Source organism: Leuciscus leuciscus (genome assembly GCF_965113295.1).
Source record: "Leuciscus leuciscus genome assembly, chromosome: 22".
Classification (NCBI taxonomy): Eukaryota; Metazoa; Chordata; class Actinopteri; order Cypriniformes; family Leuciscidae; genus Leuciscus; species Leuciscus leuciscus.
This window is the reverse complement of record NC_138746.1, coordinates 2,864,431-2,878,469: the sequence shown is the minus strand read 5'-3', so window position 1 is coordinate 2,878,469 and position 14,039 is coordinate 2,864,431. Positions and strand designations below refer to the sequence as shown.

The window sequence follows — 14,039 nt, the reverse complement described above, 5'->3', positions numbered from 1 at the left end:
TATATATGTATATATATATGAAGAGTTCAGATGCAAAAGCCTCTAAATGCCATCTGAAATTTTCTTATAGAATGATCATTTTTATCAAGCTTGTATATTTAAATTCAATAATTTCACTTAAATGGCAATGAAGATTACCTATTAATTGTCATTTAAGTGAAATTACTGAACTTAAATATACAAGCTTGATAAAAATGATCATTCTATAAGAAAATTTCAGATGGCATTTAGAGGCTTTTGCATCTGAACTCTTCATATAGTTCCCACCTCAATACAAAGCTGTGAGTGAGCGCACACTGGCACGTCTGCCTCATTATACAACATTAAAAAGCTATATTTGTGAATAAACGTGTCATCCTCGTCTTGTGGTGGCTTGAATTCAAAGGGGAATCGGATATGCGTGTTTAGACATAGGTCGGATGTCCAGATATCGGATATGTATTTAATATAAAACCACATTTGGAAGTGGCTCAGATCGGATGCGAAGAAACAGATCTCGTGTGGATTTTTGTGTTTACACGTGCGCAACATATTCCGATCTGTGTCAGATGTGAGTAAAAGATTGGATTTTTTGTGCCAGTGAAAACGCAGAGAAATGGCATTTTACATAATTTATGTCAAATTTGCATTGATGCATCTTCACATAGCATGTCTGTCTGAATGTGCACATATGTGATCCTGGACCACAAAACCAGTCATATGGGTAAATTTTTTTATACATCATATGAAAGCTGAATAAATAACCTTTCCATTGATGTATGGTTTGGCCGAGATACGCCTATTTGAAAAATCTGGAATCTGAGGGTGCAAAAAAATCGAAACATTGAGAAAATCTCCTTTAAAGTTGTTCATTTATGTTCGTGATTGTGCTGCATTCACTTAGGAAAATAAATGTTTTATATATTTACGGTAGGAAATTTACAAAATATCTTCATGGAACATGATCTTTACTTAATATCATAATGATTTTTGGCATAAAAAAAATTAAATAATAATTTTGACCCATACAATGTATTGTTGGCTATTGCCACAGATATACCAGTGTGACTCGAGACTGGTGTTGTGACCCAGTGTCACATATGTGAGATTTCAAAGATGCATCATAACCATAGGGGAGATTCGGAGCATAACAGCCGCTGTTCACTGTAAATAAAACCATTAGAAACCATACAAGTTTGAGACTAAAGCACCTGTCATCCATAAACGCCTCTCATCATGATGCGTGCGTTTCAGCCCCATACGGGTAACCAGACAGAATAATTTCCTGACCAGAGAGGCAGTTACGTGCATGTGACACAGAACCCAGTGTGAGTCCTTTTATATGGCATCTTTAATTAAAAGCCAGGAAGAAGGAAATGTCACGGCTAAAGCGGCTCTTGCTCAGCGCGGAGAAGACACCTGTCACAGCCATGAGGATCAGGATTATGTGTTATTACTGCACCGATGCTGGGATTGTTCCTGCTCAAAGTATTTTACACACTTAACTCACACTTATAAATATGTCATTGTAAGAAAATATCAAACCAAGAGTCTGGATAAATCTTTTCTCTTCACTAACATCACTTTTCTTTATTTCAAGCTGGTGATTTTTGTAAATGTACAGTATGACATCAATTGTATTTTCAACATTGCCACAAACAGTGGTTTTGCTTGAGAAGTGTGTTTGTGCTTTTATTCTGTAATTAATTATTCTTGGTTTAATATTTTGTGGTCTAATGCAGTAATAATAATTATTATTATAATAAATTATAATACTATAATATATTTATATTATATAAAATATATATTGTATTTATTTATATATATTTAATATTATTTATATTTATTATTATTATTATTAATTTTAATTATAATACTCATATTAATATATAATCGTTATTAATTATATTATTATTTATTATAATAACCATATTTACATTTTTATATATTTTAATTGTTATTATTAATTGTTAATATTAATAAAATCTTATTGTTAAATATAATTCTTATATTTAATATATTTATATATAATCCTAATTAATTAAAATATTATTAGCATTAATATTATTAATTATAATAACTGTATTCAATATACATTTCTAGTTTTCTATATTGATTTTGTATTTATATATAATATTACTTATTATTCATTATGTTATTAATAATACAAATATTGCTGTTTATTATAATACTTAAAGTTAATATATTTAATCTTTATAATCTATATTTTATATTAATTATTCTTATTAATGGTTAATAATAATAATAATAATTATAGTTGATATATTTACATAGATATATTCCTAATTAATTATAATTCCTATTTTTAATAAGAACATATCTTAATAATCAATATTATTATTATAAATTATTATTATTATTATTATTTATTTATTTAAGAGTTAGGTGTGACTTAAATCTCTAAATATGGTTTTGGTCCACAGTGACAGTATAAACCCCAACTGAAGATTGCTTGTTTATAAAGAGGAAAAACTTGATAAAAAGAGATGTGCTGCGAGCGACATTTGAAATTATTATTAGATAAAGGCACGGTTACACACCAGAGCAAACAATCACATATAATTTGGTTTGAACTGAAGGATCTCTAATATGAACACATTTAACAGTTTTAATCAGTGTGTGAGAGATGATTCATTTATAGCTGGATTTTCGAGTGGCCCGCGGTGGCTGATTGCTGTCACGCGTGATCAATTTCTGATTGTTTCGACAGATAGCAGTTTGCAGAATTTTTCTCCTCACCCTGCTCATCTAGTGAATGGTCTAATTTGACAGATTGCGTCCCTCTGAGGCACACACACACACACACACACACACACACACACACACAGAGAGAGAGAGAGAGAGAGAGGGCCACATTTACCTCCAGCGTTCTGCTGTTTTTCCCTCACATCGTTCTCAGAGCGAGTTCTTTATGAAATGGGAAAATGTTTATGGCATGTCCTGTCTATCAGGCTAGAGAGAGATGTACAGTGAGAGGTTTGGACACACGCAATTGATTGAAAAATGAAGCCATGTTCAGGGATCTCCTGACGGCTGCCGAGAGAGACAGCAGTTTAATAGCGCCGAGAGGAGAGTGTGTCTGCCTCATATCCTCAGATGCCTTATTCTGCTGTACGTTTGAACTTTTTCACTCAACGGCCAATTTGGCTACAACATTTTTTAACTTACCAGCCATTCAGAACTTCTACTAGCCGAAGAAATGACCAGATTAACTACATCACAGCTTATATAGGCATATATATATATATATATATATAAACAAAATCCTGTCATCTCCTCCCTTCCTCTTTCATCCTCATCATTTTCACCAAAAATGTGTTTTAAGGTGGACAGATCAATACAGTACAAAGAACATCAAAAAGATTTAGGATGTCTTTTCTGTTAACCAAATGCTGTTTAATCTTCGCTTTTGCCTCAATGCAAATGAATGAGCGCGCCGTTATCTGTTGCGTAGTGACGGTCATGATATACGCAGTAAGCGTAGTAATTTTAATTCAGTAATTAGTAATTCAGTAAGCCAGATATACGCAGATTCTGCGCAATATGCTGTATTTAATATATGATGATCCTGGATCACAAAACTGGTCACGAGTCGCACGGGTATATTTGTGGCAATAGTCAACAGTACATTATATGGGTCAAAATTATCGATTTTTTTTTTTTATATATATACCAAAAATCATTAGGATATTAAGTGAAGATCATGTTCCATGAAGATATTTTGTAAATTTCCTACCGTAAATATATAAAACATTTATTTCTGTGAGTGAATGCAGCACAATCGCCAACATAAATGAACAACTTTAAAGCAGATTTTCTCAATGTTTCGATTTTTGTGCACCCTCAAATTCCAGATTTTCAATAGTTGTATCTCGGCCAAATATTGTCCTATCCTAACAAACCATACATCAATAGAAAGCTTATTTATTCAGTTTTCATGTGATGTATAAATCTCAATTTCAAAAAAATTTACCCATCAGACTGGTTTTGTGGTCCAGGGTCACATATGACTCACGAGTTGAGTATTTTCGCTAAAATCTGCACAGATTTGGTTTTCACAAGCTTCCCCAGCAAAGTGAATAAACATAATAAGTAACACACCAAATTGGCCAGTGATTTGACAGCGTTAATTTCAAACTTTTGGAGCGCAGTGTCAGGTAGGCTCTAGCTCTTTTCTTCTATGTAGTCTGTCATCCACATTCTTGAAGACTTTCCTCTCCAATCGAGCAGATCTTAAATGAATGATCCGCTCTTAAATTAATGGCTCTCATTCTGCTGTCAGTCGCGCTCTTGAGATCTCATAAAAAGAGGCATTATGTGGTAAAGACAGCATGTGACCGATTCATTATTCTCCAGCACTGTCACTCCCACTGCCTTCATTACTGTGACCTTCACGACCTCCAGACAGATGGACCAGGAGTGAGCCGTTTCTGTCCCGGTCTGATGTGTGGAAACCCAGGGGAAGCTCACGAGATGGAAGAGGCCGTTAGATTGACAGTAACGTGTGGTGGCGAGTGTGTGTCTGATCTGTCTCTGTGTGTGTGTGTAACCATCTCTATAGATGAGTTCTGGTTCTCTGACGGCTCGCTCGCGGACCGGGCGAAGTTCAGCGACCCGGGTCTCATGCCTCTACCAGACACAGCCACGGGCCTGGACTGGTCTCACCTCGTAGACGCGGCAAGGGCTTTTGAAGGTATGTGGAAAAACACTGTGTGTGGCGAGAGATGGGCTCTTATTATGCTTTTCTCATGTTCATCTTTCTTTAGTGTGTGATGTTGCTGTTTGAGCTTGATAAAGGTTTCCTCCAGCGGGAGTTCTTCTCTATATCAGTGTCAGTGTTTCTGAACTCCCTTGTAGTCTTGAGTTTCTTCCGGGAACAAACACGTCACAATATTCCTCATTTAAATCATTAATATGCAGAATAAAGGGGCGGGGCCTGGTTGAGTTAGTCAGTAGTGTGTTAAACTGGTGGTTATGGTAAGGGGCGGGACATTTCCCAAACACACTCGAAGCGCTCAACCAATCACAACACACTGATCCAGCCGACCAATCAGAGCACAGTGTGCTTTTCAGAAGGAGGGGCTTCATAGAGACAGGAAGTAAACAGAGCGTTACTGACAGACTGGGAAGTCTGCAATTGCAGATTTCGAACAGAGATGGCTTAAACTACGGACTGCAGCTTTTAATACACAATAACCATGTGTTTATGATACATTATAATCAATAAATCCAATTTGTTTCAATCTCATACATTTTAACTAATTGGATATTGCTTGATCAACAGCATGCCATATTTTAACCAATTAATGTAATGGTTTGAACAATGAACAGATTGATGCTGATTCTAAGCGATTTGAATAAATGCATATTGAAAAGATGCAAATAGTTAATAATAAAGTATGCCTTGATTTATTTATTTTTTGTCCTGCACAAATTTCTATTGTCAGAAGTATTTCCTGTGTGCGTACATTCAGTTCACATAGTAGAAAACAACAGGGAATCTGCACAGAGAAACAAAATATGCATCACATTAATTTTATTACTCTGTTAAAATTGTAATCCAAATGTATTGTAATGCAATTCAAATACATAAATCTTAAACTTTGGTCTAAATATTTTTTTGTGTAGACAGACACCCAGAATCACTCACACAAAGACCACGAGCTGCCTACAGTTAAACCCTCAGACAGCACAGCATGCTGGGTAATTGTTGGCCCGCCCTGTCCTCGGACATTTGCATGTGATCTCTGGTGTTCAGAAACGCTCGGCCCCTCCTGTGTGTGAGCCTGTCATTTCTGTAAATGGATTAGTAAGAAGGCCGTCATTATTTTGTTCATGGCTCCTGTATTCATTAAAGTCATTGAACCTGTGTTTCTCTGTTGTCGTAGGATGAGGCCTCAAGCACATGTTTCTGAGGAGCTTCATTTGTCTCTTATATTGAGGCTTTTCACGATCTAGGATCATCCCAGAAAGAATACATTCATCAGTTAAACCTGAGGTTCATGCGTAAATCAATTATTTTGCCTATAAGCATAAACACTGTTAGCTTCTCGTTGCATGAACTAAAGAACATCACACAGCTTTCCTTTTTGGGTGAATCTCATGAAATTGAGCCGAGGTCATATTCAAGCACAAAATCAAAAGAGAAATTGAATTATATTTAGCTAAATGAAGCCTATTTTTAGGATCATTAAGACTGTTTTCATTGTGGCTTTAATCTCACCCAAATTTTCATTACTCTAATTGATCTAGATGCTTTTGTAAATTTCATTATTTTAATGGTGATTCTATTTAGATTACATTTTTATTTTTATTAAAAGGAACTATAGAGGAGAGAGACACAAAACACACACACACTATATATATATATATATATATATATATACACACACAATATATATATATATATGTATTGTTAATTACAGGAGATAATTGTACTTAATTGGCATGAAAATAATGTCACAATCAAAACATATTGATGCTGAAGGCTTAAGTTTCTTTAAGCAAAATGTTATATATGTATTTTTGTATTGTAATTTTGGCCTGCATAGGAAAGACATTTACACCTCTAATTTAATGCAACCAATTTAATGCATGAAAATCTGTTTGAGATAAACTGTATTTATATATTAAACTGTATTTATATATTAACTGCAGCTGCATTTTAATAGTCACTATCATGTTTGGGGTCTTTTGCATGCAGAACATCGATCAAGTCCCAGAATGCATGAATGTATTAACATGGCGACACACAGGAGAAGTCTAGTGTTTAATTACAAACACTGATTTCTGTGAAGAAATAACACAACATACTGAACTCTGAGAACTCAGGCTCTGGTTTTCATGTGGTCCACTCAAGCATGATGTGGTTTATGATCAGAGCTCTGAGGAGAGACACAGAGGTTTTATTGTCATGTTTTTAATGAAAGACTGCCAGTTCTGATCAGAAACACACATGTTAGGAATCTCCTGAGAGACGACCGTAAATTAAACTCTTTACGTTCTGCTGAAAGCCTTCAGATGATCTCCAACAGCAGCGTCTGTCTCCATATGCTGTGATGAGAGTATGTTCATTGATTTGCGAGACAGTAAAATAAAGTACAGCTGTATTCACATTCTCATTGCTGTCTTTCTGCTAAACGTGTGTCATTAGGACGTCTACCCATATGTTGCATCTGATGACACAATGGGAACAGATTTAAACCCTTGACATCTGCACAATAGTCATTTATGTGGCAAACAGGTCTTCTATCAGGTCTCAGATCAGTTTTTCATGTATAATTTTGGGTTTACATCTGGACTATGTTTGTAATGAATGACCAGTGAGACTTTGAGCCTTGGCAGTAGCATTAAAGTAGAAATTCTGAAATCAAAATGTATGTTTTTTAGCTTCAAGTATGAATATGTTAGCCTTAAGGTTATGAATGAGCTGGTGTGCTCCAAAACAATTATAAAATTTGCATTTACTGTAGGAGATATAAGCATTCAAAACTTACAGTCTCTCAATTCTGCTAAAATGGATCACAGATCTTTATGACATCAACGTGGACTTCAGCTTCTCATCACATCTTCTGTCCAATCAAATGCTCTCTAGAATCTGAAGCTCCGCCCCCTATGCAATAAATACCACCTGGTGAGCAGCCGTTGACAAGTCACAGAGCAATATGTGTTGAGATGCGTGTTCAGTTGCTCAAACACTCGAGCTTTATTCTGTTTTCCAACTGTACGTTGGCTAAGAATGAAATGGCTATACTTTATTCACTAGACTTTATTGTATCATCAGTGTTCGGATTCGCTTCCATGGTGCTGTCAGTCTGTGAGGTAAACTAAACGCTATTGGCTATTTGAAAAGAGGGAGGAGCCATTCAATATGTCCTGCCTTCACTTCCTGTTTCAGTGGACATTACGTCAACACATCACACAAAGCCAAGGCACTTCAGTGGGCCTTTAAAGAGCCACACGACTCTTAGTCTCAAGTCACCCACTTGTATATTAATTTTTATGAGTGTTTATGCATGTTTATGAACGTTTGTTTTACATTTTATAAACACACTCGCATTTGTGCTCGCTGATGTAAATGGAGGGCAAATATGTTGAAAGCTAAATTTATCTCTCAGTGTTTAGATGCAACGGTGTCTCAGTAAGACCCAGAAAAAGCATCTCCTCTATAGAGACTGTAACTTTATTTCCAAATATTGCATCAGTCTTTAAAGTGTATTTATGGTACCTGAAGCAGTCTGGTCTTGTTTCAGCAGCCCAGCTCATGTGTAGGACGGCTGTCAGATTGAGAACACACCTGATCTGTGTGTGTGTGTGTGTGTGTGTGTGTGTGTGTGTGTGTGTGTGTGTGTGTGTGTGTGTGTGTGTGATGTTTGTATCGCGGAAGCAATAAAAAATTCTGTATTATACATTTTTAAGGCCAGACAAGTAATTTGTTGAGGTAAATTTGTAAAGAAACGCTACACGCCTGCACATATATATATTCAAATGCGCATATCTATAGACTAAACACGTAATACGCATGTGCACGCCGTCAGCGTTCTCACAGGTTCACGTTTTTGAAGTTTGCGCAGAGAGAACTTTTTTTCTTTTCTTTTTTCTTAAGGCTTGCACCTTGGAACCTGTTTCGAGGTTTGCGTTTTCGAGCCCCAAACACTGTTGTCGTGCGGATGAGCGGCCGGGGCGCGTTAAGGGTTTTCTGTTAGAACAGTATCATGTTAGCGACTCCTAAGTTAATAACTAATGATCTTTGCAACTGAAATGAATCAATCAAAACTAACTTTAGCTGGACAATAACTTTATCCTAGACCTGTTGTACAGCCAAAACAATCTCTGTTACTGTAATTTCCTATTATCACTGTAAAGCTGCTTTTGAAACAATCTATATTGTTAAAAGCGCTGTATAAATGAAGGGAACTTGACTTGACTTTGCTTTGCTTGTGTCCAGACCAGCGCGTGTCCTCGTTCTGCACCATGACGGACATGCAGAGAGCCGAAGCGCTCCAGATCTCACGAGAACTCACCAGACGAGTGGCGGCCGCTGAAGGAGCTGCGCTGGAGGCCGGGTGAGTTTAACCGGATCTCACACACACTACACACACTATAGACTAGGGCTGCACGATTAATCGCAATTTACATGTAATCGCACGATTTGGCTTATCATGATTATGAAATCACAAAGGCTGCGATTATTAAATTTATGTGCAGCTTGTCAGTGACGTACGGCTCTGTGATCATTAGTAAGCGCTGCTCCGTCTGAAAGCACTGTGAGTTTGAGTCGCTTATAATGTGCATTTGAAAAAGCAACACTCGTCAAACATGAGAGGCATTTATGAACCTCTGTTCAACAAAAGACAACATTTAATAACATGCTTTTACTCCAAACTCACTTCATAACGACAGCTGAGCTCCTCCTTCTGTGACATGATGTGCTTCTTACACAGAATAAGGCAGTCGTGTGTTTATTAGTCATGTTTAATAAGGGTGGCCATTTCCATAACACCAAAAAGGAGGAAACTTTGCGGCATTTAGTGAAGCAAGAATAACTGCATAGGACTGTGATGTACTCGCAACTACAATACAGTTTTGTCCATCATATCGATGGTATTATGATACAGTGATTCTGAAATAGTCTATTCATTGCCAGACAATTTGATGTATGATATATCTTGATGTAGACCTGTGTGTAACAGAAGAGGTAAAAAGTGTTCACAGTATTTGTTTCAAATTGTTTAGTCTGTTTCAAAAACTGACCACTGAGATGAACCTGCCTTGAAAAGTGCACAGTGCCAGAAAACATAACATTTCTGCACTTCTGGAATTAACAGAAATGCATAAATAAACAAATAATGAATGCGAAAAATAAATAAATACACATTTCAGTTCTTAACAAAGAAGTTCACTCACTGCAGTAGCTCAGGTGCTCTCCAAATTCGTGCTCTTTTGTCCATTCCGGATGAAATGAGGTCTGACGTTTCGACATGTTAACGTTATGATATGGCGTAGCCAGCACATGGACTCCACGACGTGGAGGCTTGTTTACGTTTTTAACCAATGATACATCAGATATTTATTCGACAGCGCTTTCAGCCAATCATTTGTTTGACCAGAGATCTTACGGCATTAGACGCTTTACTGCTGCGTCCCAATAAAGATTCTAGAGCGGGTTTTTTTAGGCTGATTCAGCGCAACTCCAAAAAGGAAGACAAATACGTGTCCGGCTTGAGGCTGCACCGGACGCCGGACAGGGGGCTTAAAATCCGGATGTATGGCCACCCTATGTATAATCAAAGCGTTTCAATCTTCTGTTTATTCGTTACAGCGAAAGTTATTTCCTGGAATGATGTGTGTTATTGTACTTCTGCGCGGGGCATATTTGGCATGTGTGTGAGACGCCCTCTGGTGTTCAGAGGGATATGTGGCGTGTGTGTGTGAGACACCCTCTGGTGTTCAGAGGGATATGTGGCATGTGTGTGTGTGTGTGAGACGCCCTCTGGTGTTCAGAGGGATATGTGGCGTGTGTGAGACGCCCTCTGGTGTTCAGAGGGATATGTGGCGTGTGTGTGAGACGCCCTCTGGTGTTCAGAGGGATATTTGACGTGTGTGTGTGTGTGTGTGTGTGAGACGCCCTCTGGTGTTCAGAGGGATATTTGACGTGTATGTGTGTGTGTGTGTGTGTGAGACGCCCTCTGGTGTTCAGAGGGATATTTGACGTGTGTGTGTGTGTGTGTGAGATGCCCTCTGGTGTTCAGAGGGATATGTGGCGTGTGTGTGTGTGTGTGTGTGAGACGCCCTCTGGTGTTCAGATGGATATGTGGCGTGTGTGTGTGTGTGTGTGAGACGCCCTCTGGTGTTCAGATGGATATGTGGCGTGTGTGTGTGTGTGAGACGCCCTCTGGTGTTCAGATGGAGCAGCGTTTACTGCTGAGAGTCGTACTTCACTGACAAACTGCGCATAAAATAATCGTAGCCTTTGCCAAATCGCATGCGGTTTCATTGCGATTAATTGTGAGTTTAACCGGATCAGACCGGGTGTGCCACACAAGTCCTAAAAAGAGAAGCCAAAGCGCCTCGATCGCCTCCCGGTGGCTGGTCCCAGTATAGCTCATAAACCCCGCCTCCCCATGAAGTCTAATGGACATGAGGCAAGCTAAACAATCAAATTACACTTCAAATAATTTTTTTCCCAAAGATGTTTTCTGTCATTTTAGGTAGTTTTTATCATGCTAATGTAAGTTTAAGTGTTCATTTGGTCTTAGTTAGTTATTTGATGCTATAAAAAAGGGAATGTGACGTCATGATTGACAGCTTCTCTAAACGAAGTAGTCACTGAGGCACCAATGGACTTTTTGGGGATGACTTTGGCGGCTTCACTCTTCACCAATGGAAGACAGTGAACGGGCGTCATCCATCTTTTTTTACAGTCGATACACTCTATACACTCTTGTTTTTTTTATGTTATGTATAGCCTAATACTTCTGTCTCTGTCTTCAGCGATACGTCTCCGGCCACGCTGACGGGAAAAGTCAATCAGCTGGAGGTGATCTTGAGACAGCTGCAGTATGACTTGAAAAAGGTGAACTGTGCTAATGGAGAACAATAGCTGTTTTTTCTCTACGTCTCACTGTAAATGCTAGGAAGTACGTCAACTGTGATTGTGAGTTTACAGGAGGAAGGGTTTTAAGGGGAAGGATAGGCAAACAATGTGTCGTAATGGACACCCAGCATATAACGTCATATGAGGTCAATATACGTACAGCTGGTGTACAATTACTCTAAATGACCTGAATAAAGGGCCTAATGAACATGAGTTATGAGACGGAGATCATCTATATTCGTTTAAGGTTTCTAGAACTTAGTGCCATTGTTTTTATTTGTTAAACTTTTCCTTCTTTTAAATAACATCTCAGTGCAAAATACTCCAAAGGTGAAATTTGTACGATATCTAAAATACTTCATTTTTAAACTTTTGAGAAAAATCATGTAAAAAATAGTAATAAAAAATTATTAAATGAATTGAATTGTTTTGGGCGCATTACCGCCATTAAAATATTAGATTTTGACAATATAACCACTTTTTAAAAAAAATGTAAAAATTACAAAAATTATAAAATTTTATAAAAATGTAATAAATAAAACAATTACAGCATTATCCATTTCTAATTTGACAGCATTGCTGCCTTCACAATATTACTGTTTGACATTATTAGCACTTAAAATATTGTGTAAAAAATGTACAAAAAAATGTACAAAAAAAATTTAGATAAAATGTCATGAATAAAATTGCCGTTTTAAAAAAAAAACTGAAAAAAACCCAAAATCAAATAGATAATAAACATTTGATAAAATATAATAAATAAATAAAAATTACAGTATTATCCATTTCTAATTTGACAACATTACAGCATTCAGAATTTACAGAATTTGAGAATATTTAAGCATCTGTATTAAAAGTTTTAAAAGCTGCTTTATCCTAGACACTGTAAAAAAAAACACGAGTATTTGAAGTTGTAAATAAAGCAAAAATTATTGGAGTTTTACAAGAAAATACAATTTGAGTCTTCAAAATATCACGTTTAATTTTGTAACATGCTGTTTTGTGTTACTTACTTTTGTTAAATTATTGGTGAAATTTACTAGCAATTTCTGCGTTAAACACTACACCAGTTTATTCATATGTTTTTTGCTCTCATGCCCTGTTTGATTTGACGTTCTGGAAGAATCTCCAAGCTGCTCGTTTCCACACAATGATATCATATTATAAGCATGACCATAAAACGCTGTTCTAAAGCCGTTCTCGTGCTCGTGTGTGCAGGAGAAGGAGGACAAGGCGATCCTCCAGGTGGAGGTGCAGAACCTGAGGCAGGACAACATGCGTTTGCAGGAGGAGAGCCAGACAGCAGCCGCTCAGCTCAGGAGGTTCACAGAGTGGTTCTTCCACACCATCGACAAGAAGCCTTGATGGAGACTCCGTCGGCCCAGGTCTTCAGGGCAAACGAGAGGCCAAAACCACTGGAGAACTGCATCCACCTACGCTAGCAAAGCCCAATTCCTACTGCAATTCCAATGAGATGTAGAATGTAAGTACATGTTGGACTGAGGAAGCCACTTGGCTGGTGTTCGCTGGTTCACTTGCGGGGCAGAATGTACTGAATCAGATCCTGGAGGTGGATTATGAATGTAACGCATCAAAACTAGGCATTTCCTTCACAAAAGTTTCATTTTCTGCCTCCGTTATTGAAAGGCATACAATCAAAACGTTCAACATCGTGTCCACGAGTTCTGGCGCTGATCGGAGAAACATCCCTGAAGGTTTTTCCTGAAGAAGTCGTGCGATTGAGATCGTGCCTCAAAGGAAAGATGAAGCCGGTGTGTGTGCATGAAGTCGCTCGCTCTCTGTTCCTGAAACACACGCCTAGTGAACCACAGTCACATGCCAAAACTGTCCATCTCTGTACAGAACCTCCAATCAAGTGTCTTGTATTTAACACTGTTATTTAAGCTTATTTAACCTAAATTAGTTTATTTTATTAAAGTGGAAGCGGCAAGGCAAGGATACTGTGACGGCCAGGACTGTGTCCGATACATAGATTTATTGATGATTTGTCTTTTTTTGTTTTTTTCTCCCTCATTCCAACATTTGGATGCTGCTAGATAACACTTTGGTTTCTACGCTTTTACAAATGTGTTTCTCTGTAAATTGAGTTTGTGTAAGATGGGACATTGGTTGCTTTTTTTAAATAAATGTAGTATGTAAAATCAAAATGTGGTGCATTTTTTTATATTTCAGGTTCTAGGAATAAACTAATTGATGTGCAAATTTAATAATGTCTATATTATTTACATGTCCTATGATTTTAGAATTCTAGATAGCAAGAGTTTTTTCATAATTTTTTTTATAATATATACATTACATTAATTTATAAATAAAAAAAATCACATTTGTGAGTATACATCATGATACATCAAAATTATTATTGCTGCTTTATTTTTATTTTTTTTAAAAGCATTATGGTAATGAGAATTTGGAGGGGAAATGT

At 37.1% G+C, this 14,039-nt stretch overlaps 1 protein-coding gene across 3 annotated transcripts in view; it reads left to right on the top strand.

Annotated features, from left to right (window-relative positions):
• The window catches only part of LOC309486125 (signal-induced proliferation-associated 1-like protein 2), a 153,103-nt gene extending 139,339 nt beyond the window's left edge, over positions 1–13,764 (top strand). For all 3 annotated transcript variants that reach the window (XM_082153280.1, XM_082153281.1, XM_082153279.1), the window contains 4 exons: positions 4,562–4,693; positions 8,948–9,065; positions 11,494–11,575; positions 12,815–13,764. In XM_082153280.1, coding sequence (XP_082009406.1) covers positions 4,562–4,693; positions 8,948–9,065; positions 11,494–11,575; positions 12,815–12,961 — 479 coding nt within the window. In that variant the 3' untranslated portion in view covers positions 12,962–13,764. The remainder of the gene's footprint in view (positions 1–4,561; positions 4,694–8,947; positions 9,066–11,493; positions 11,576–12,814) is intronic.
• Positions 13,765–14,039: the final 275 nt, after the last annotated feature.